This window comes from Macrobrachium nipponense, chromosome 33 (genome assembly GCF_015104395.2).
Source record: "Macrobrachium nipponense isolate FS-2020 chromosome 33, ASM1510439v2, whole genome shotgun sequence".
Taxonomy (NCBI): domain Eukaryota; kingdom Metazoa; phylum Arthropoda; class Malacostraca; order Decapoda; family Palaemonidae; genus Macrobrachium; species Macrobrachium nipponense.
Window position 1 is genome coordinate 17,115,358 of NC_087219.1, and position 25,166 is coordinate 17,140,523.

At 38.0% G+C, this 25,166-nt stretch overlaps 2 protein-coding genes across 5 annotated transcripts in view; one reads left to right on the plus strand and one right to left on the minus strand.

The window, feature by feature from the left end:
- The window catches only part of LOC135202977 (uncharacterized), a gene marked incomplete in the record, with an annotated part of 465,217 nt that overhangs the window by 150,699 nt on the left and 289,352 nt on the right, over positions 1-25,166 (minus strand).
- LOC135202976 (protein SpAN-like) lies at positions 577-15,368 on the plus strand. 4 transcript variants are annotated; one of them, XM_064232506.1, is made up of 10 exons: positions 577-734; positions 3,602-3,800; positions 6,606-6,686; positions 7,447-7,559; positions 7,840-8,043; positions 8,906-9,032; positions 10,024-10,158; positions 12,269-12,355; positions 12,723-12,876; positions 13,325-15,368. In XM_064232506.1, the coding sequence occupies exons 1-10, from the start codon at positions 687-689 to the stop codon at positions 13,569-13,571; spliced, it is 1,395 nt and encodes a 464-aa protein (XP_064088576.1). In that variant the 5' UTR covers positions 577-686; the 3' UTR covers positions 13,572-15,368. The 4 variants fall into 4 exon arrangements, with proteins under 4 accessions (XP_064088576.1, XP_064088574.1, XP_064088575.1 ...); XM_064232504.1 differs by having other exon boundaries at positions 578-734; positions 3,512-3,800; XM_064232507.1 differs by lacking the exon at positions 577-734 and adding an exon at positions 5,515-6,204 and having other exon boundaries at positions 3,660-3,800.

Genomic DNA, 25,166 nt, shown 5'->3' on the forward strand with positions numbered 1-25,166 from the left:
GAGAGAGAGAGAGAGAGAGAGACATTGTCTATATTCCACTCAGCATATTCAAGTTTTGGTCCCAGAGCACAGCTTGACGTGCCATGTTTGGGAATCCTTCCCGTAACACGAAACAGAAGGAAGCAATTCAGTACTTGATCTATCTGTCTATCTCACATATATATAATATATATATATATATATATATATATATATATTATATATACATATATATTAGAATCTTAAAAATGTCTTTTACTGGAATCTAAGTGTCCTATGAAAACAGAAACACTATTTACACGTTGGTATTCGAAATGTTGAGTTTCGATTTACAAATAGTGTTTCACTGGACTTTTTTCTTCATTTTATATATATATATATGTATGTATATATATATATATATATATATACATATATATATATATATATATATATAAAACAGACATTATGTTCCTCTAGTTATTCATATTCCTGCAGTATGAAGTCACGAACGGAGATCCAAAACCAAAAATCCCAGTATTCGTCACAAATTCTTTCGTTCACCGAAAAAAAAAGAAAAATAAAGACCCACAAACAACGCCGACCCGTTCGCTGTACGTGATCAGTTCATATACAAAATCGAGCGGGTAAATTTTGCGTGTGAGAGAGTTTGAAGCAGCAACTCCTCTTTCAGTAGCCGAGGAACTACGCTGGAGATTTGTGTCGAAATGACTTTGCTGTCGCTGGTCTGTCTGGCTGTCGCCCTCGGTTTACAGGTATGGAGCTTGATTTCTATTCGTTTCAAAAGACACTATTGATTGTTTTTTCCCTTAATCTGCCATTTACTGTTATATTTTGGCATTCCCTTTCTACTTCCGTTTCTCCCGAAAAGCATATGTTGTTCGACTAACAGCATCCCGAGAGGAACTTATTAAAGTGCTCTCAGGATAATTTCATGATATATCCAGGGTAATTCATGGTAAAATCATGATAAATCCAGGATAATTCATGGTAAATTTATGATAAATCCAGGATAATTCATGGTAAATTTATGATAAATCCAGGATAATTCACGGTAAATTCATGATAAAGCCAGGATAATTCATAGTAAATTCATGATAAATCCAGGATCATTCATGATAAATTCATGGTAAATCCAGGACAACTCATGGTAAACTCATGATAAATCCAGGATAATTCATGGTGAATTCATGATAAGTCCAGGACCATTAATGGTAAATTCATGATAAATTCTGGATCATTCATGATAAATCCAAGACCATTCATGGTAAATTCATGATCAATCTAAGACCATTCATGGTAAATTCATGAGAAATCCAGGATAATTCATGGTAAATCCAGGATAAATCCAGGATAATTCATGGTAAATTCATGATAAATCCAGAATATCTGGAATACGTACGTCCTTACATATCCCATTTGACAGTGATCAATCCATCCGGGTAAGAGTGCAATGACAAGGTGCAAGACATAATGGCGGACAGAGGCATAAACACACGGACGAACTCCATTCTACACCTGTTCATTGTGTTAAGTTTGACTGAAATATCCATCAAACCTTTTAAGAAGAGTGACAAGTTCAAGGTAAATGGGATATTTACACAAACAGACAGGTAGATGGATAGACAGAATGGGAACTGACAGATAAGCACACAGATAAAACACTTAATCTCTCTTTGTTTGTATGGTGTTTTTACGTAGCATGGAACCAGTGGTTATTCAGCAACAGGACCAACAGCTTTACGTGACTTCCGAACCACGTCGAGAGAGAATTTCTATCGCCAGAAATACACGTCTCTCACACCTCAACGGAATGCCCGAGAATCGAACTCGCTGCCACCAAGGTGGCAGACCAAGACTATACCGATCACGCCACTGAGGCACTGTCATCTCTTTTTGTGCATCTAAACGTGACTGTCCACTGCTGTACAGTATTTGGCCAGGGTCCCTTCAACATACAGACGGACTGGCGATCTCATTTCATTAAGTGTGGCTCATCAATAAATGATGAGAAACAGCTCCAAGTCATCTCTGGGTGTTAATTTTGATGACTATTGATGTGACATCTCACCTTGATCAGTTAATCAGTTATCAGAGACCCTTGCACCAAGTTTTGACAAGAATCTCTCCACCCAAAAAAGGAGAGGGAGAGATACCAAGGCAAGTACCCCAAAAACACTGAAGGGCATCAGGCAAACAGATATACAGGAAAAAAAAAAAAAGCCAACAGAACTTTGTTGATAAGAGACTGAAAACAAAGCCAAAAGTATGACATTTTCTCTGTCAACTACCGATCTTTGGAGTTTGACTGTAAGAAATATTATCGCTTTTTAAAAACACAAGAGGCCAATGGAATGGGAACTCGAATACCTCCTTGTGGCCCGCATCTGAATATTCCAAGACGTTCCAAAGCTACAGACCTCCCTCTTAAAGACTGGGAGTATAAATGGTAGGGAAAGCAGAAGCAGATTGTGAGTTCCAAAGTTTTTATCCATTTTTATTTTGGTGTATAGACCGAGAAAGGTGTAAAAGTGTTGTTAATAAGTGGCTCTCATTAAAATGTCTAGGAACCTATGGTGAATGGTACTTGAGATTTAATGCACTATAATTTAAAGTAACATTCACCATTGCTCTACATTTTATGACTATTTTTATTTGTTTATTTTTTTTCTTGTTTTTCTCCTTTTTTCTCTTTTTTTCCAATATAGTGACTCTAGGAAACCTGCGCCTTACAAGCTGATGGCATTTGAAGTTCTTTCCACATGAAGAGTTGTATGTTTAGCATTCTTATAACAACAATTTTAAGAACGAAACCCTACGAAAAATGTATCACTAGTAATTCATAATAATTTAGGCAGAACTTGACATATAAAGATACTGAACGCATAAAATCTTAGAAGATAAATCGTTTAACCTTACAGGGTTTTGTAACCCATCATCACAGCGCGTGTTAATAACTTTTCACACGGGTTTGTCCATCGCGCGCGCGCGTGTGTGCATGTGTGTGTGCATGTGTGTGTGTTTGCTTACTGTCGCCAAAACACACGGACTTATCTCTTCTGTCTCAGTTGTGTTTTTTCCATTTAATAGCGGAGGTGACGCAGTTCTTTTAATGACTATTCCTGATTCGTGACGCGGAATATAAGCAATGTGGGTTCAGTCATCGTATCTTTTTTTTTCCAGAAAATAAATTTAGCGGTTCGTTTCAGTCAAGACCATCGGTAGAGTCAGTGTGGGGTACACAATATTATGATTATGATGACATCAAGTGAAAGAGGCGAGAAGAAAGAAAGGGGAAACTAAGATAAATGGGCAGAAGAGTTCTGCGAAAGTCTGCCAAAAATATATATTATATATAAATAAATAAATAAATATATAAAGAAATAAAGAAGCTTCTGTACCGTCTGTGATGCAAATGCAAGCGGGTATCTCCCCCACCCCCACCCACCCCCTAAAAAAAAAAAAAAAAAAAAAAACACGGGGAGGGTCATGTATATATACACACTTTTTTCCCCCTTCTTTCCCGACACAGGATAATATAGCCCTGGCGGTGTGGGAGCCCACACACTCTGAGGATACTATTCTCATCGAACTTCAAAAAAATCCCCAAAAACTTCCACAGCCAGGTGAGGGCGGCGGGGACGTCGTCTTCCAGACAGAGCCGGGAGGAACCACCATTATCGGCGACATGGTCGTGTCGATGGAACAGTACGAGAACCTGTTCGCTCCGCACATCGCCCGGAAGGCCGCCACCGACCCCGAGATGCTGTGGCAGAAGGAAATGGGGTATCCGGTCGTGCCCTACAACATCAGCGGTGAAGGTAATAAACGCCTGTTTTGGTGCCTTTGCGGAAATGGATAATGTACCTTTTAGGTCGAGGGTCAAGCAATGGGACCCATGGAAGATTAAATTTACGTCAGGGTCAAACACTCAGACCCAAAAATATAAAATTTAGGTCAAAGGTCAAATGCTGGGACCTAGGAGTCATTCAGAGCTAAAAATCATGTTGGAACAATTGTTAGGAGAGGGAGGAGAGTAAGATGGAAGTAAGAGAATATGGATAGAGGTACAGTAAATGGGATGAATGCGGTTGTAGCCGGGGGCCCAAAGAACGAAAGTAGTGCCTACAGTGCACTGTGTGAGGTGCACTGACGGCACTACTTCCCTACGGGCTGTGTGTGTGTATACGTTTACGGACGGGGCTGGTACTAAGGAAGAGCTTTTGGGGTACAATCATCCACGATGATATCTTGTTGGTCTTCTGGGAACTATTGCACTTCTTCACTTGATCTCAAGTGAAGAGGCATTTTACCTAAGAAGTGCGAGAGCTCTTGAGAACCAATAAATCACAAATATCAACAATATATGAGCTAATATATCCCTGTGGTATTCTTAATCATAGGTACCTGTGACACGATTTTGAGCTTTATCAAATTCCTAATAGATTAGCCAAATATTTTTGAGTCAAACTTCTAGACTTCCTTAGAAGCTTGGGAAGAGACAAGAAGGGAATGGGCGACACTTAAAAGCCACCACAGAGTAATGCAAACTGGGGGGAAAGGCATCTGCGAAGATCCTTCAATGTCAGGTACGATATGCCGTTCAAGGCAAACTGTAATCAACATCGTCTTAGGTCTGAATTTCGAGCAGGGCGATGGGTGTGTGTTTTGAAGATGGGTTTTGACTTGGAATGTAGCAAGGAAGGGCTCAGAACCAACCAAGCAGGAGCCATTACGACAACTGACTGCTAAATATGTGCATTTTAACATAAAATGGAGAAGGTCTGTAGTTTTAAATATATATCAAGGCGAAAATCCCCAACGACAAACGATGTTCGTCGCTGCTTCATTCAAACGGGTAGCAGACAAGCTTCTTTTGACATAAATGTGACAAAAGTTAGCCTTTATACAAACGTCACTTTTTGTGCAAAAAATACTGCCGATTTTATAAATAAGAATATGGAAGTTGCTGAATTAGAATGGTTGGATTCAAGGAAAATGATTTACGGAGGGGAGGCACTCAGTTGCTGGATATGATACCCTTGTCAACTGCTCCACAGCTGGCTACCCAACCTGAAACCTTCTTCCCGTACACTAGGACTCTTAAGGTGTAGTTGCACAATAAGACAGGTTAGTTAAAAACAGAACGGCAGAAGAGTCAAATTACTGGCGTTCACTGTATCCCTTGCATTGACTGTAGTCGATAGTATGTTGGAAAGACTGGCAGAAGCATATCACTTACAGTAAAGGTGCATAGGAAGTAAATTTGGTCAAAATTACAGTCTAGCTGTGACCCAGGTTAGATGGCACATAATGGCATTCAAATATTAATCCTTAGACTATAGAAGCAGTTACAGGGACATACCCAAAACAGTAAAAAATACACTCTCATCAATAAATAACACGTTCTATGACAAAAGTTCAGTCAATGAAGGCCAGGTCACAAGTCCATCAACATGCAAAGTAATAACATTGAAGAATTCTCGTGACTTCTGTGTCACAGTGCATACTGCCGCATCTCTTCTCTCCTCACAGGCATTGGTGCTGATAACGAAGAGGAAACATCGAGTCCTGCCCATCCAGAGAAACAATGAAGACCTGGCTCCTGCTAGAACTGACTTGGGACTCCTAGAAGGTCGTCCACGATCATGTCTCATGGCCCTGACCAGCAACGATTCTACGACTTGTCTCTCAATTAATACAAGTGGCCTTTCACTCTTCTAACAATTTTTTTTTTAATTTACAATTTTGTCTGTGGGCCTATAAAGTGACTTTGTAAAATTGTCACATTTCAGTCTTTTAAGATGTCAGCAGCAAGCTTAAGCTTACAGTTTGATTAAAATAGAGACGAGACATCATATATTACTTTGGATTTTAGCCTTGAGATAATTGACATTCACACCAGGGATGAAACTGCTACGCTCAGGTCCATGCTCAGTGGTTTTTGACCCCACAAGCAGAGAGTAGTCCTCATTACTCATGCATGGAGAACAATTTCGTCCCAAAGGATATGCAAACAGTTCAGGCGTAGGAGGTCAGAGGGGCGGGGGAGGAACTAGGGCAGTCTCACACTATAATTAAATGTATACTATGAGTCTAGTTCTTGTCTAACTAAGGGAATGGGAGAGGGTCAGGGATGTGGGATTCGAGGCCTCAAGCTGTCTGAAAATATAATCTATTCTGTTAGACGTTCATCTAGTTCTCTTTCCATAGGAAAGCTAGCAAGTAAGTAATGCATACAAAATCTATGTTATACAAATAAATAATCATTATATATACATACATATATACCTATATTTTTACGTTTCCCTCTTCCATTCAACATTCCCTCTCTCTCTCTCCTCAATTTCACTCTTGCTCTTGTATATCCTTCTCTTTTACCTCCCGGTTTAGCTCTCTCTCTTTCTCCTCAATTTCAATATTACTTTTCTATTTCTTCCCCTTTTACCTCTCTCTCTCTCTCTCTCTCTCTCTCTCTCTCTCTCTCTCTCTCTCTCTCTCTCTCTCTCCTCAATTTCACTTTTACTCTTGTATTTACTCCTCTTTTACCTCCCTGTTTACCTATCTCTCTCTCTCTCTCTCTCTCTCTCTCTCTCCCGGTGTGACGATATCTATCATTTTTGAAGGGGACGAATTCCTGAAAGCCGTCATGGACGGGATGCAGCACTGGGAGAACAACACCTGTGTCAGGTTCCGTCAAGTCACAGGTAAACAACTTCAGAAGCCGCCAGCTTCAGCACACTTCAGCGCCGCTTCGCTTCGTCTCTGCTCTCTTTGAAGTCCGCTGCTTCCAATTCTCCACCGCTTCATGTCGGCTTAACGTTAAAGGACATACTTTGAATTCACCTCAACTCACTTCATTTCGTTGTCATTTCAGCGCCACTTCGCTTCATTAACACTTTTTTTTTCATCCACTTCTCTTCATTGTCCATTTACTGAATTTCCGCTTCGCTTCGACCACACTTCAGTTGAAAACTGGACATTATTTTATGAATATCAATGTATCCAATGTCCTTTAATATCCGATTCGCTCGCCCTCGGAATTAATATATTTTCATATATGTTAACCGAAGGGGAACTTTTTTTTAGTTATTAATAACTTCGTCCTCTCGTGGGTTCGAACCACCGCCCACAGGAGAAATCAGGATTTCCGTTATGGACTTGGCCGAGTCGATAACATCACTGAAGTCCTGATTTCTCCTCTGTCCGTTGGGCCCAGCTGGTTCGAACCCACGAGAAGACGAAATTATTATCAAATAAAAAATTCCCCTTCGGTTAAAATATATGAAAATATATCAATTCTGAAGGACGAGTGAATCGGATATTAAAGGACATTTAATAAATAAATAAATAAATAAATAAATAAATAAATAAATATATATATATATATATATATATATATATATATATATATATATATATATATATATATATATAAATATATAAATCACTATATTTTGCAAACAGGGAATGACCGATCCTACATCAATTTCTTCGTGGGCGACGGGTGCTGGTCCCGTATAGGACGCAGGATAGACAACAAACCACAGGATATTTCGCTGGGCCGAGGATGTCAGTTTGTAAGCTCCTTTTAGTTTGTTGTGAGAGAGAGAGAGACTTTCTCTCTCTCTCTCTCTCTCTCTCTCGTCTCTCTCTCTCAAGTATATTATACAGGAATTCCACCGAAAACACACACACACACACACACACCTCTCTCTCTCTCTCTCTCTCAAGTATATTATACAGGAATTCCACCGAAAACACACACACACACACTCTCTCTCTCTCTCTCTCTCTCTCTCTCTCTCTCCCCAAGGCAGGCGTAACCATTCAAAGGCGCCTCCCACACGGCCTTTTCAGATGGGGACGGCCGCCCACGAGATAGGTCACGCCCTGGGTCTCCTGCACGAGCACATGCGCACAGACAGGGACGAGTACATCCAGGTCATCGAGAAGAACATCCAGAGGGGAAACGAACACAACTTCTACAAGGAGACCAGCAAGTATTACAGCAACTTCGACGTCCAGTACGACTACACGTCGCTCATGCACTACACGGGCGAGGTAGGCTGGTCGTTATTTGATGTCGAGCTCGCCACGTAAAGGTCTTCAGTTTATGTTGGGGTGGTCGTGCAGTTTTGAGTTACGAAGGGAAAGGGTACCAGAGTTTGTGGGGAGTTAGGTCGTGGGAGGTCGTCGTCTTAGAGAACGTGTTTACATTGCATAGGTCTTCAGTTTATGTTGGGGGTGGTCGTGTAGTTTTGAGGTCAATTGTTGTGTTCAAGTGTCAAGGTAAAATATCTTGCGTTCATAGGCAGATAGGCCGCGCACGGTTACGCCCCCTTCTGGAGTATTGTATGATAAGACATGCATTTTTACAGTAAGACACGCCGTGCACCTGTCAGTTTGGTAGGGAGAACATACCACTTTCAGTTTTGAAATTAGAGACCTTCCTTTTATAGCGCATTATATATTTTTTTTATTTATATAGATTTTTAGCATTATGCCAAGCACTGGGGCAACTAAGGCCATTCAACGCTGGAACGGAAATTGACAGTGAAAAGGTTTGAAAGGTGTAACAGGAGGAAAACCTCAAAGCAGTTGTTAGGAGAGGGTGGACAGTAAGATCGAAGACGGAGAATATGAACGGAGGTATAGTAAAAGTTATGAAAGTAGTTGCAGCTAGGGTCCGAAGGGATGCTGCAAAGAACCTTAAGTAATGCCTACATTGAACCGAATGAGGTGCACTGACGACACTACTCCACTATTGGGTATAGCGCATTATACAAATTTCTCACTTATGATAAGAGCGACGTAGGTCATTTAATTCTGAGCTCGAGACGAAAAGATCAAAGTTTATAGTCATGCCTACTCTTCTCCATTCTCTAACCTATTTTCCTCGGACCTTTTCCCCGTCTCCCATCAGGCCTTCAGCAGGAATGGCGGACTGACGATTCTCAGCGACGATCCCCTCAAGCAAGGAATGCTGGGAAGGAACCGCGTGATGTCACACCGAGATCGCATCATAGTCAACAAAATGTACGGGTGCATCAGTGAGTATAAATTTCGTTCGAGTTACTCCAGCTGATCAGAATGAAATATAGAATTTAGGCGGACCTATGAGATCATGCAGCGCTGAAATGGAAACAAAGTATAAAGGTTTGAAAGGTGTAACAGAAGGGAAACCTCGCAGTGCACTGTGATATCGTTGTTAAGAGAGGGTGGAAAGTAAGGTAGAAGAACGAGAGTATGAATGGAGGTACAGTAAAAGGAATGACAGAGGTTGCAGCTAGGGGCCGATGGAATACTGCAAAGAACCTTGAGTGATACCTACAGTGAACCGCAAGAGGTGCACTGACGGTGCTAACCCCCTATGAGAAACTCTGGCCGAGTCTAAGGGTCACGCCGTGATTCGTTGGCTCCGCCTTACGACTTTCTGGCCTCACAAGCCTTGCTGTGACCCATATATGCTAGAACTCGAACTTGAAGTCTGTTTTTTTTCCTTTGCTTTGTCAGATCTCCTACCACATTGGACCACTGCAGCTAACACAGGACCACTAAGGACTGTTTCTAGAAATATAAGTCACCATTTTTGCCAAGAAATGCAGCAAAGTATCCCTTTTTCAAAGAGTACACATTCAAATATTTTGCAACATAATAGATATAAGCTCATATTTTAGCAACAGAATACAAGTTACTCAAAATGCCACTTATTTTTTTTTCCAAATTTAACAATTACTCATTCTATCAAGATTATAAAGTTACTTATTTTACCAAGAGGTAAAAAACAAACTTCCCTATTTTTCCAAAACAAGAGTTATCCATTGAACCAAGAAGTAATGAAAAACGACTGCTTTAACAAGTTATATCAAGACAAAAAAAGTCACCTGCTCTAGTGAGCAAACAAAACAAAGGTACCCCGTTCATAAATGTAAATAAAAGTCACATAAAATCTGTCCTGCCAACGCAATCGTGAAGTCACCTATGAAATCAGCTGAAAAACTAGGATTGCTTCTAAAGGACTATTTCCCCCTATGCTTGCAGGTATGTGGCTCGACTTCTGTGCACTGGTTAGAGATCCCTGCCGTAATGAGGGCTACACTGGGCCAAACTGTGCGTGTGTCTGCCCATCTGGGACGACAGGGGAGCGATGCGAAATAATTCAGCATGATTATTACTGTAAGTGTTGATGAAATTGCATCTCAGGCTCTGCCTATATCCAGTGTAAGTTCTTTTCCTTAGTTCTATGTCAACAACCTTTGTCAGGCTAGGTGAGTAACCTTCCTTTGTTTCAACAGAACACTTCTTTAACCCACAGAGTTCACAATGGCCCCTTTACTGTCCCAATAATCACCACTGGTAAATTAGCCACAATGGCCCCTTTACTGTTCCAACACTCACCCCTGGTAAATTAGCCACAATGGCCCCTTTACTATTCCAAAATTCACCACTGGTAAATTTGCCACAATGGCCCCTTTACTGTCCCAACACTCACCAGTGGTAAATTTGCCACTTACAACGCGCTGCTAATCAGCCTAAACTACTAATCACAATCTGTGGTTCAAGTCATTTCTCTCTCTTCCCTCTGTTAACAACCCTTTATTAATTTTCAGGTAGCTAACCCCGTAATATTCATCTATCTTTAGCCAACCACCCAGCGTCAGTCTTCAGTACAAGAAGAAAAATCTCACTTCGCCTTCAGTCAATAAACCTCATTGAATCTTCTGGTAGCTATGAGAGCGCTATGCATTTCGTCTTCAGTCAATAACCTTGATGCATCCCTGCTGAGGTTGCCACTCTACACAGTAATACTTTAGTTGATTAGAGGAGATACAAATGACAAAGACTAACGTTAATTATCTCTATAGGCAACGACTTAAGATGTACAGATATATTACCTTATTCACAAAAGGTTTAGGTTGTCGTCAATGACAACACTTATCTCGAAGGTATGATGGTTCAGATTCTTTTCCCTCTTAACTCTAGCAAAAATCTGTTTTGTTTTGAACAAACGACGATCAAAAACTGAGTAAGTTCTCTTCTCTCACAACGAACAACTGATAAAGACAGCTAGGTGAGTTCCCTCGAGAAAGGACTAGCAACTGTTCTGATATGGTTGTCCTTTGCATTATAGCCCCGGACCTTTGAAAGCTTTGGAAACTAGCTAGGTGACAAGAGGCCAGGTAGTATGATACATTGAATACTAGGAACAAAGAGCCTCCGGCAAGAAGGATTCTGACTATGTAGACAATACAAAGTAAACTTGAAATTAAAAAATGATACATAGAATCCTCTGGATGAAGGATCCAGACTCTTAGTCACAAGAATTCCATCTTATTCAACAAAGAAGACATACAATGACTAAGTTAGGAGGTGTGTAGTGACAGAGTGACAGTGGCATGACGATGCCTATGTGGCATCTAAGATCTTTCTGGTGTAAAATGAATATTAACATATATGCCTCACCTATGGAATGGAGTTAGTGGTATAAATTCAACCACAGAATGCCAACAAATCCTCAAGGGTTGAGTGTCTTTGCTCTTAACCCTTGAACTGATGGTCATTCCTTGTGTGGTGTATATGCATAGTCAAGTGTTCCTGCAGGTTCTGGACCAGCTGACTCCTTACTGTAGAGGCAAATTTGATTCTCTTAAGGCTTTTTGTACAATGTCTCCCCTATAATTAATTACATCCGTTAAAGCTGTGGGAGGCCACTGTCTGGGAGAGGGAGCTCTTCCTGACAGCCATAAGTGTGTAGATTCTACAGTAACTAATTTTACAATTTAGGAGAGTCGCCTTAAATAGTAGTTCTCGAAAACTGTTAAGCACCCTTCTTTAATTGCTCCTCTGCCTAATCCCTAAATGATGTAACTCCCTACTTATCTCGCATATGATTCCCTCAAGATTAGTTACACTATGAACTTCTACTTCAGTTTTCACTTCAGTACTGCAGTGTGGTAGCAAATCTCATTAGACCTGATTGGTGTGACATACAGGCAGAAGTTAGGATGTTTCTGGCGAAAAATTTTCTGTGACTGTGTCCATGTGACCTAAATTGTGTAATATGATAACAAACACTCTACCATCTATGGAGTGGTAATAAAATTAAACTCCCTTTATCCACATGCAAGTTCTTTTGTCAACTTTTCTATCCAAATTCAACAAACCTTTACCTATCTTCAAGTAGCAATACAGGCCAACATTCCATATCCCCCAAACAAGACCTTCTGTGAGAATGGTGGGGGAAAAAAAAGTTGCCTCAACCCAAACCTTCCATTTTCTTTCACAGTTAATAGGATGTCAAACTGCAGTGAGGTAATAGATAAAAACGACACATTCATCACGACACCAAACTATCCCAATTTTATGCTGCCAGGTAATTTTTCTCTGCTGTTCATTTATAGAGGTTTATTTTTTCTAAAAAAAACTATTTCTATATTTTTCACTTTAAACCTTTATTTTACCCTGAAAAAAACTATTTCCATACTTTTCACTTTAAACCCTTTATTTTACCTTATAATGTTTCAAGCTATATATTTTATTTAACTTGTCTCTTTTTGCATTTTAAGTTATAATTCTTAAAATTTTTGTAATGTTAGGTTAATGGGGCAATTCAACCCAATAGTGTCCCAAATTCCAATTCTTGCCCATCAATTAGAGGTAACTAAACTGCTTTTTTGTTACTGTTGATGGTACAATTTCTGGCTGCCTTCCCAACTCCTTGTGGTGTTCTGTCCAACCAGATACTTGGTGCGTGTATGAAATCAAGGCGCCAGAAGGAAAGACCATCAAAGTTACGTTCGAGGAATTCAGCTTGGAGTCCTACTCCACCAGCCAATGCTCCTTGGGTTCCCTTCGCCTCATGGAGAATCAAGATGACAGCATTGCAGACACGCTGTAAGTTGTGAATTCATCACGTTGGAAAGGAAGGGGATAGATGACAGCAAAAATGAAGATTGGACCTAAATAAGCCTATACGGTTAGAGACTAAAAGCACCTTAACTTCTTGAATTGTTCCCACTTTTTATGATATGCTTACAAATACAAGTCCTTATTCCTCAACCAATTTCAAGTCAGTTGTAATTACTCGTATACTCGAAAAGTGAGAAATTGGAAAGTTACAAGATTATGGAGGTTACTAGAAATATACATTTTTCAGTGCACTGCAATAACAGGATAGCTTCCGTTTTAGTCGCGCACCGAAGACACTGATCTTTCCTCGTCCAACAAAACCATCAACGAAAAAATGTTGATCTTTTGGCAGTGATCTAATTCACCCCTAACTTAAACTTCCACCCACGCACTAAAATATTCAGCAGACAAATCTTGATCCTTTTTCTTCCAGGGCTTGTGGGGAATACTTTGAAGATGGGGACAACTACGTATCAAAAACCAACGAACTCATTATGTACCTGGACATCTGGAGGAATAGCAAGAGGTCGAAGGGCTTCAAGGCACACGTGATCTTTCTGGGCACCAAAGAGATCCCACATTGGATCTCAAGAGGGCACTCAAATTTAGACCCCAGCGTTTTACTCCTCGTGGCTACGTCTCTCATTTGGTCGATGGTGAAAACAATTGCCTTCCTCTGATGGAGGCAATTAATTCTCACTGCTATGTAATTCATTTATGGTCACCTCTTTCCTGTGTTTGACTTTGTAAACTATAGGTCTCTCTATGTATGTAATTCCTCCTTTGGTTATCTCTTTCCTTTCTTTGATGGTGAAAAAAAATTTCTCTCAATTCCTTTATTGTCATCTTGTTCCTACATTTGATGGTGAAAAAAAACTTATGTAATTACCTCATTCCTTTGCCTGAAGGTGAAAAGTGAACAAGTCTCTCTACGATAACAAGGCGTGATCCGACTTCCAGCTTATTCGGGACGTGTGCAAGATTTTCTCCTCTCACATAAATTGTAAACATTATATTCCTAACTTTTAATGTAATCTGAAACATGCTAAAATCTATGGCCTAATGAAAATTAAAATAAATACTCTATAATTTTATTATTACTAATTTTTCTGTGCTGTTCAACATGCACATATTTTATTTTTTTACATTTTCATCCAAATAAATAAATGATAAATATCCTATCCTAAATTCCTGCCTCTTTAACTCAATGCAAAACCACTTTTTCAGACCTTTTTTAGGCTCTCCCATAGAGCTTTCCTATTCAATACCCCCCCCCCCCCCCAACAACAACAGTAGCTTGTAGACTTATTACCTGAGTAAGCGACAATCCTCTGTGGTTCTCTGGTTTCTTTGTCTGAAGGTGAAAGCAAAAGTTCTCAAATTCCTCTGTGGACATGAATTCCGTTGTTTCTTCTTCTTCTTCTTCTTCTTCCCAGCTTTAACCCATTTTTAAATGGGGTCGTCGTTATGAATGAGTAGTCTCCATCGATTTCTGGCCTATGCATTGTTCTCGTTAATACTTTTCCATACCATATCTTCCCCTACACAATCACGCCATCTCTTTCTTGGTCTTCCCTTCTTCCTTCTAAACCCACCCTTCCATTTACATCGTATGTCTTCCAACATGATGATCCTCTCTCCGTAACAGGTGTCCATACCATCGAAGCCTTCCTTCCTGTATTTTCTTCGATATTTCAACTACCTTTGTCGATCCTCTTTTATATTCATTTCTAATCCTATCTTCCCTTGTTACTCCCGACATCCATCGCAACATTCTCATTTCTGCTACATCATCTTCTTCTCCTCTGTTTTCCTCATACTTGCTGTTGCTGTTCCACATAAAATTGCTGGTCTGACCACCGTCCTATGAAACTTTCCCTTCAATTTCAGCGGAACTTTCTTGTTACAGAGGACCCCTGATGCAGACTTCCAGTTATCCCATCTTGCCTGAATTCTATGTCTCACCTTTTCATTTCTCAATGATCACCCGTTTGACTCTCATTTCTCAGTAGTCACCCGTTTTCCTTTCGTTTCTCAGTGGTCATCCATTTTCATTTCATTTATCAATGGTCACTCGTTTTCATTTCATTTCTGTGTGGTCACCCATTTGACTCATTTTTCAATGGTCACCCATTTTCATTTCATTTCTAAATGGTCACTTGTTATCTTTTCATTTCTCAGTGATAACCCATTTTCATTTCAGTTCTCAATGGTCACCTGTTTTCATTTCTTAATGGTCACCAGTTTTCTTGTCATTTCTCAAGTCACCCATTTTCTTGTCATTTCTCAATGGTCACCCGTTTTCTTTCCTAAATTTGTTTACAGTTCAGGGGCAACGATAGTAATCTTTTTATTGAGAGCCATCCGAAACTGGTAAAACTGGGAATTAGAACGCTTTCTTATTCCGGCTCCTTATCTGCTTCGTAGCCTCTCATCTCCCTTCTGGGAATGTCCAGAAAATAAATTCTAAGGAATTCTGGGACATTATGCTTTTCCCTCTCCTCTTCGTAATTTGTTCTCGAGTTTTGTTGTGTACTCCTAATGTCTCATCTCTGGCACCCTTGGTAACTTGCACATAATGACAAGAAAATAAGCTATTTCACGGCAAAAAGCAAGCATACTTCACTGTCTCACACATTCTGACACTATCGTAAATCTACGGCCAAACTTTGTCCTCCAGTAAATATGTCAAGAGGAAATACTGCTTTTCAATTTCTCCGAATTTGTTACTTTGTCAGTCATATGTGTGCTTTGTATTCCAATAAATATGAGAGGAAATTCAGCTGTAACCACCAACTGCAAAGGTCCTTTGCATAGTTCACTGGGACAAACGAGAAATGTTGAGAAAAAAAATAATAACAATAATCTTAATGATAATAATAATAATAGATTAAGTATTTCCTGATAGAACATGCGACTGCTACCCATTTCAGAATTTCTACTTAAATAAATACCGTAATTATAATATGTATATATAAATATATAAGGTGAATTCCGAAAGATCGTGCCTGTGGCATACGTGACGAGAGAGAGGAGAGAGAGAGAGAGAATTCCCTTCACGTCCAGCTCTACAAAGAGAAAAACAACTTTAATGATAATGATGAAGGCAATAACTAAAAATTGAAGAAAACCCCCATATTTATCTACATTCATTCATTACCCCACAGGGACACGAGAAATAGAACAGGTTATTTCCCCTGTCATCCATTTTTCAGCACCAAATTCGACGTGAAAGCTAAATGAATTGTTTTTTTGTTTAGCGGCGCTGCCGGAACTATTTGTAATTTATAATAGCCACACGACAAATTGGGAAGACAATAAATATACCTCCGTGACAATGCCATCACATGTCATTATGTCCCAGTGCAAAATGAGAAAACAGTCTAAGCAAAAGAGAGAGAGGGAGAGAGAGAGAGAGAGAGAGAGAGAGAGAGAGAGAGAGAGAGAGAGAATCTGATAAAGTATTTATATAACAGATAACAGAAGAAAATAGAATCGGTACAGAGAGAGAGAGAGAGAGAGAGAGAGAGAGAGAGAGAGAGAGACCTTACAGACCTTACAGACCTTACACTTCGTTCGGGTTGCCCCAGGTCCCTCAGTGTGAGGCGCCTCTAATGTCTACCAGAGAGTTGCTAGTACATCTTCCGGTATATTTTGCATCTTCCAATCTTGGATGGTCTGGGATGCAGTTTAGATATTTGTCGAGCTTATTCTTAAACACATCTACGCTCACTCCTGATATATTCCTCAGATGAGCTGGCAACGCATTGAATAGACGCTGCATTATCGATGCTGGTGCGTAGTGGATTAGTGTTCTGTGTGCTTTCCTTATTTTTCCTGGTATAGTTTTGGGCACTATTAATCTACCTCTGCTTGCTCTTTCTGATATTTTTAGTTCCATGATATTTTCTGTTATTCCTTCTATCTGTTTCCATGCCTGAATTATCATGTAGCGTTCTCTTCTCCTTTCTAGACTATATAATTTTAAGGATTGTAGTCTTTCCCAGTAGTCTAGGTCCTTAACTTCTTCTATTCTAGCTGTAAAGGACCTTTGTACACTCTCTATTTGTGCAATATCCTTTTGATAGTGTGGGTACCATATCATATTGCAATATTCAAGTGGACTACGAACATATGTTTTATAAAGCATAATCATGTGTTCAGCTTTTCTTGTTTTGAAGTGCCGTAACAACATTCCCATTTTTGCTTTACATTTTGCCAACAGAATGGCTATTTGATCATTGCATAACATGTTCCTATTCATCATCACACCAAGGTCTTTAACTGCTTCCTTATTTGTGATTGTCTCATTATTAGGTCCCCTATATGCATATAGCTTTCCTTCTCTGTCTCCATAATTTATTGATTCAAATTTATCAGAGTTAAATACCATCCTATTTACCTCTGCCCAATCATATACTTTGTTAAGGTCTCTTTGTAGAGCGTTCCTATCTTCATCACAAGTAATTTCTCTACTTATTCTTGTGTCATCAGCGAATCTACGCACTCACTACGAATCCTTAACATTACTGTCTATGTCTTCAATCATAATAACAAACAATATTGCAGCTAGCACCGTACCTTGTGGCACACCGGATATTACCTTGGTTTCATCCGATTTCTCATCGTTTGCAATAACTATCTGTTTTCTGTTGTGTAAAAATTCTTTTAACCATCTTCCTACTTTATCTACGATATTGTGTTTTCTAATTTTCTTTGCTAATATATTATGGTCTACTTTGTCAAAAGCTTTTGCAAAGTCTAGATAAACCACATCTGTTTCATTTCCGCTTTTCATATTTTTGAATATGTTCTCACGGTGGACTAACAGTTGGGTTTGTGTACTTTTCCGGGTACGAAACCGTGTTGTCCTATATCAAACAAATTATTTTTTATTAAATGTTTCATAATATTTTTCTTCATTACCCTTTCATACACTTTCATAATATGTGATGTTAGACTCACAGGGCCTATAATTACTTGCCTCTAGTCTTGATCCACTTTTGAAAGTAGGGGTGATATATGCTAATTTGTGCTCATCATAAATCTTGCCTGTATCTACACTTTGTCTTAATAATATTGCAAGTGGCTTTGCGATAGAATGAACTACTTTCTTTAACAAGATAGCAGGGACTCCATCCGGCCCTGCAGCAGCTCCATTTTTAATTTCATTAATTGCCTGCACAATATCAGCTTCATTAATTTCTATGTCAGCTAAATATTCACTATTTTCGTCCCTTACTTCTATATCATTATCTTCATTATCTATTCTAGGGGTGAATTCTTTCTTATATCGTTCTGCCAGTATGTTGCAAATTTCCTTTTTTTCATTCGTTAATCTCCCTTCAATTCTCAGAGGGCCTATTTCTATTCTTCCTTTATTCATCTTCTTCGCATATGAGTATAATAGTTTGGGGTTTTGCTTGATATTTAATAGGGTTTTTTCTTCCAAGTCCCGTTTTTCATTTTCTTTTGATTGTATAATCTTTTGTTCTGCATTTTCTATCTTACTTTTTAGTTCTATAACTTTCCATGCATTTTTTTCTTTTGCAAGACCTTTTTTCCACTTTCTGATTTTCTGGAACAAGATCCTTCTGTCTCTTGGTATGCATGAATGATGTTTACTTTTCTTCTTCGGTATATATTTATCCACTATTTTCTCCAATATTTTATATAATATCTCCGTATTTACCCTTATGTCATCACTTACGAAAATGTTATCCCAATCTTTGTTTAATTCTTCATTAATTTCTGACCATTTTATATTTTTACTGTAGAAGTTGTATTTTCCATATCCTTCCCACTTTTTCATTTCTTGCTTATCTCTATTTTCACTTGCTTTGGAATGAACTGTTAATTCTATGACATTATGATCTGAAATACTCGCATTATAAACTATTATTTCTTTAACATAATTCATCTCGTTCACAAATACTAGGTCTAAAGTATTTTCCTTTCTTGTTGGCAGGTGATTTATTTGTTGAATGTTGTATTCTAGTAGCATATCTAATAGCTTTTCAAATTGCCTCTTATCTTCTGCACTACTATTACTCTCTTTTTTATATGTATAAGTACAACCACAGTCTCCTATTCGTTCTTTCCATTCTACGAAAGGAAAGTTGAAGTCACCAGATAGGAGAATAGTCCAGTCCTTGTGATTTCTACATATATCATCCAATTTTTCTATTATTAAGTCAAACTCTTTAGTATTAGGAGGTCTATATATTACTGTTCATCAATTTTTCAGAGAGAGAGAGAGAGAGAGAGAGAGAGAGAATGTGCAATAAATTCTGGAAGGATAAGGTATTTATATAAGAGATAAAATAACTGAAGAAAACAGAATCGATAGAGAGAGAGAGAGAGAGAGAGAGAGAGAGAGAGAGAGAGAGAGAGAGAGAGAGAGAGAGAGAGAGAGAGAGAGAGAGAGAGAATCTGATAAAGTATTTCTATAGCAGATAAGATAACTGAAGAAAATAGAATCAGTACAGAGAGAGAGAGAGAGAGAGAGAGAGAGAGAGAGAGAGAGAGAGAGAGAGAGAGAGAGAGAGACGATGGGCAATAAATTCTGGAAGGATACGGTATTTATATAAAAGATAATATAACTGAAGAAAATAGAATCGATACAGAGAGAGAGAGAGAGAGAGAGAGAGAGAGAGAGAGAGAGAGAGAGAGAGAGAGAAGTTTGCAATAAATTCTGGAAGGATATAAGAGATAAGATAACTGAAGAAAATAGAATCGATACAGAGAGAGAGAGAGAGAGAGAGAGAGAGAGAGAGAATTTGCGATAAATTCTGGAAGGATATAAGAGATAAGATAACTGAAGAAAATAGAATCGATACAGAGAGAGAGAGAGAGAGAGAGAGAGAGAGAGAGAGAGAGAATTTGCAATAAATTCTGGATGGATATAAGAGATAACATAACTGAAGAAAATAGAATCGATACAGAATACAGAGAGAGAGAGAGAGAGAGAGAGAGAGAGAGAGAGAGAGAGAGAGAGAGAATTTGCAATAAATTCTGGAAGGATATAAGAGATAAGAAAACTGAAGAAAATAGAATCGATACAGAATACAGAGAGAGAGAGAGAGAGAATTTGCAATGAATTCTGGAAGGATAAGGTATTCATATAAGAGATAAGATAACTGCAGAAAAAGAACTGATTTATATATATATATATATATATAATATATATATATATATATATATATATATATATATATATATAGAGAGAGAGAGAAGAGAGAGAGAGAGAGAGAGAGAGGGACATTGTATAGGTGCATTATCTCCCTGCATTATCTGGACACATTACGGTGGCGGACGTCTTAAGCTAAAAGGCCTTTCTACGGGTACACATATACATATACTCTCTTTTGTTTACGAGCAAAACAATTCCCGTTTTAAAAGGTTTGGCATCTAAAATACGGTGACTCCCCTAAGAGCACAATTTTCACAAAGGATGGGACTGCAAGTCACACGCCACTTGCCGTTTTCTGCTCCATCCCGGCTTTCATACAATATAAAAGTGTTGAGATCCTTTTATCTGTAGGACATATCTTTACATATAATTCTCTCTCTCTCTCTCTCTCTCTCTCTCTCTCTCTCTCTCTCTCTCTCTCTCGGAAACAAACATTTCCTTCATACTAACTGACTGCCTGAATGCTTTGATAACCAATCAGAATTTATATGTGTAATATATATATATATATATATATATATATATATATATATATATATATATATATATAAAGAACCCTTGAAATTCCTCCAATTATTTACTTCCTGTGCTTTGGCTTTCACAGATCTCCACTCATCTCTAGCCACACATTTCTTAGCTTTTACCCAAATGTATATATATTATATTATATATATCTATATATGTATACATATATATATATATATAATATATATAATATATACATATATAGAAATTATATATATATAATATATAGACATATATATAATCACGGTAAACGTAATAATAAAATAAAATAAATTTTAATCAGTAATTTATCAGGGGAATCATGTAATATGAAATATGCTCAATGATAGTGCCAAATAAAATTAATTTATCTGAAAGTGATAAAAAGAAAAAACAATGTTCATTACATAAATAAAAAGGAAGCATGCGAGATAAAAAATTAACACACGATAATGTGATAAAAAAATTCATGTGTAAATACACATACATACATACGTGTATATATATATATATATATATATATATATATATATATATGTATATATATATATATATATATATATATATATATATATATATATATATATATATAAATCTAAATCGTAAAAAAAAATTATATGTAGTTAAGTGAATATACGTATAAACATAAACATATGCATAAACACATACGAAATGTATACACATAAAGAAAACTATTTATATAACAAATGAAGCCACTACCGTTGAAACCTTTGTACGTTACTGAAGAGGAGATCCGAAAAAATATCCATTCCTTTTTTTCCAGGAGGATTCCAGTTGACGAATTACAAACGTTCCGGGTTTTATACAAAGCTGGGGTGCTCGTTCGTTTGTTGGTTAAGCCCCTGGTCAGCCTCCCCTAAGCTGTATTTGGGTGTTTGTGCGTTTGTGTGCGTGTGTGCAACTCTCTCTACGTACCTATAGTACTGCCATTTTTCCCCTTCATTTGTGAGTGTGTCTGTGTGTGTTTGTATGGGACTCTACATCTGTATAATTGTTCGTATAGTACTGCCATTTCTCCCAAAATATTTTATTATAATCAATAATTCACAAATATTAATATATCTATTTACTTATGGTAATCATATATTTATTCCTCTATTCTCGAACCTGGTGAGGAGTTATGAATTCATGGATTTATTTTCGAAATAAAGGTTTAAAGTATTTTTTCCCTTTTGATGTCAAATCACGTAACGGAAGGGTTATATATACATATAAATACAGACATACACACGTATATATACATGTATAATTATATATATACACATTCATTTACCTATTGTGGACCTATTTTGGAATAAGTATATATATATATATATATGTATATATAATATATATTATAAAAATATAAAATATATATATTATAGTAAAAGTATTTATATTTATCTTATATTATAGGTAATATTATAAAATATTATATTATATTATATATATATAACATATACATAAATTCCAAAATAGGTCCAATAATGGATAAATAAAGGTCAAACCCTAGTAATCTAGTTAACAAATCCAGAAATGCATAAAAAAAAAAGCATCAACCAACTCAGCGCTAAATGTTCCCCAACCAGAGGATAACTTCGAGAACGACAGCTCCCCAGGATCGAAGGACGGTGGGAGAGCGGACCTTCTATTTCCGGTCCCTCTACGCACCATGGAACGCAAAAGGTGACACATTCATCAATCATACGAGAATGGGGAAAAGGAGAATTCGCGTTGTGTTCTCCGCTAAAAAAAAAAAAAAAAAATAAAAAAAAAAAAAAAAAAAAAAAAAAAAGTTGAAAACTAGCCAACGCTTTTGCTGGTCGAAAAGGTTGTGGTTTGCTAGCTTTGGGTTGTATGTATGTATGTAAGTACGTATGAATGTGTGCGTATGTAAGTGTATATATATATATATATATATATATATATATATATATAAGCATATATTTATGTAGTTACACACCATTATATATATACAAATATATAATTATGTATATATGTATACGTACATGCATATATATACACATACATATAGTGCATACACATTTTTCCTTTCTCTGCAAACTATGTATATTTTTAACGCTTTTTTTTTTACATTTTCATTTCTTTTTTATCTACCACATTTCTTTTTTTTCACACGTACGTTACCTAAGGAAGCTAATCGCCCCTTTGCTCTGCTCTGTGTGAACGTTTACTTATAATAATAATAATAATAATAATAACAATAATAATAATAATAATACTAATAATAATAATAATAATAATAATATTATTATTATTATTATTATTATTAACCCTCAGTCTCGTCTTCTTATGCTTGACGTAAAACCTATCTCCAATACCCACTTCCTCCCTCCAAGAAAACCCACGCCTTCCCGTCTCCCCCCCCTTTCCCCCCTCCCCTTTTCATACCTCTCCTACCCACTTTCCCCTTCCCCCTCCCCCTCCCCCCACACCCTGGCCCCCGGCTGCACTACTCATGCCAGATGGCATCTCATCATCTTGCCATTTACAAAGGAAACAAAACTCAATTTGTGTCTTTCCTATTTCCGTGCAGAAGGTAAAGACAAGCACAGGTACGCATGCACTCATGTTCTTGGATAGGGATGTTTTGCTTTAGGAGTTTGTAAAGAATACATGCATAGATAATTAGGTATTTGGGGCATACATATGCATTATATATATATATATATATATATATTATATATATATATATATATATATATATATACACACACACATTATACGCCCTCCTTCAGGGATGGCTAAAAAAGTCCTATATGGAATCTGGTTTCTGGGCATACGTCTTCTTTTTGGAACAATCTGGTTTGCTGGAAGGGTATGGACGCCTTCTTTTTGGAATCTGGAATTTTCTCGGGTTTTATACGCCCTTCTTTTTTTTTTGGAATATGGTTTTCTGAGTATAACGCTCTTCTTTTGGGAATCGCTGGTTTCTAGGCATACGCCCTTCTTTTTGGATCTGGTTTCTTTCTAGGCTTTTTTTTACTTACGCCTTTCTTTTTGGAATCTGTTTCTGGTATACGCCCTTCTTTTTGGAATCTGGTTTCTAGGTAGGGCATACGCCCTTCTTTTTGGAACAATGGTTTCTAAGGCTATACGCCCATTCTTTTTGGAATCTGTAGGTTTTCATATTCTTGGTACACGCCCTTCTTTTTTGGAAATCTGGTTTCTGGTAATTTTTGGAACCCCTCTGGAATTTCTGGGTTCTGGGTATCACGCCCTTCTTTTTGGAATCTGGTTTTCCTGGGTAATAATACGCCCTTCTTTTTGGAATCTGGTTTCTGGGTATACGCCCTTCTTTTTTTTGGAATCTGGTTCTCTTCTGGGTATAGGAAAACGCCTTCTTTTTGGTTTTTTAATCTGGTCTGGTTATTTTTAACGGTATACGCCCTTCTTTTGGAAATCTGGTTTCTGGGTATACGCCCTTCTTTTTGGAAATCTGGGTTTGGGTATACGCCCCTCTTGTTGGAATCTGGTTCTGGGTATAAGCCCTTCTTTTTGGGAATCTGGTTTCTGGTTTACGCCCTTCTTTTTGGAATCTGGTTCTTAGGGCATACGCCCCCCTTCTTTTTGGAATCTGGTTTCTAGGCATTACGCCCTCTTTTCTTTTTGGAAATTTGGGGTTTTCTGGCATAAACGCCCTTCTTTTTGGAATAAGGGTTTCTGGGTATTAGGCCTTTTCTTTTTGGAATTTATGGGTTTCTAGGCATACGCCCATTCTTTTTTGGAATCTAGGTTTTCTAGGAATACGGCCTTCTTTTTGGAATTGGTTTCTGGGTAATACGCCCTTCTTTTTGGAATCTGGCTTCCCTGGGTATTACGCCCTTCTTTTTGGAATTCTGGTTTCTGGGTATATAACCTTCTTTTTGGAAATCTGGTTTCTGGGTATACAACCCTTGCTTTTTGGAATTGGTTTCTGGCATACGCCTTCCCTTTTTTGAATTCTGGTTTATGGGTATTTTTACGGCAATTCTTTTTGAGAATCTGGTTTCTGGGTATACGCCCTTCCTTTTTGGAATCTGGTTTCCCTGGGTATACGCCCGGCTTTTTGGAATCTGGTTTTTCTGGGTATAAAACGCCCGTCTTTTTGGAATCTGGATTTCTAGGCATACGCCCTTCTTTTTGGAATCTGGGTTTCCTAGGCATACGCCCTCTTTTTGGAATTCCCGGTTTCTTTTTAGGGCATAACGCCCTTCTTTTTGGAATCTGGTTTCTTTGCGGGTATACGCCCTTCTTTTTGGAATCTGGTTTCTGGGGTATTAACGCCCCTTCTTTTTGGAATCTGGCTCTTATGGGTATACGCCCTTCTTTTCGGATGGGTTTCTAGGGTATATACCCGTTGTTATGTTGTGGAATTTCTTGATGGTTCTGGGGTATACACCTTCCTTTTTGGAATCTGGTTTTGGGCATACGCCCTGCTTATTGGAATCTGGTTTTTCTGGGCATACACCTTCTTTTGGAATTGGCTTCTGGGCATACGCGTTCTTTTTGGAATATGGTTTCTAGGCATATGCCCTTCTTTTTGGAATCTGGTTTCTGGGCATATGCCCTTCTTTTT

Bases quoted from the DNA above. Each gene is read 5' to 3' on its own strand.
- LOC135202976 (XM_064232504.1), top strand. From the start codon at position 687: ATGACTTTGCTGTCGCTGGTCTGTCTGGCTGTCGCCCTCGGTTTACAG. The intron at 8,044-8,905 runs GTAGGCTGGTCG...GTCTCCCATCAG, and splicing joins TCATGCACTACACGGGCGAG to GCCTTCAGCAGGAATGGCGG. The intron at 12,356-12,722 runs GTAATTTTTCTC...CTGTCCAACCAG, and splicing joins TCCCAATTTTATGCTGCCAG to ATACTTGGTGCGTGTATGAA.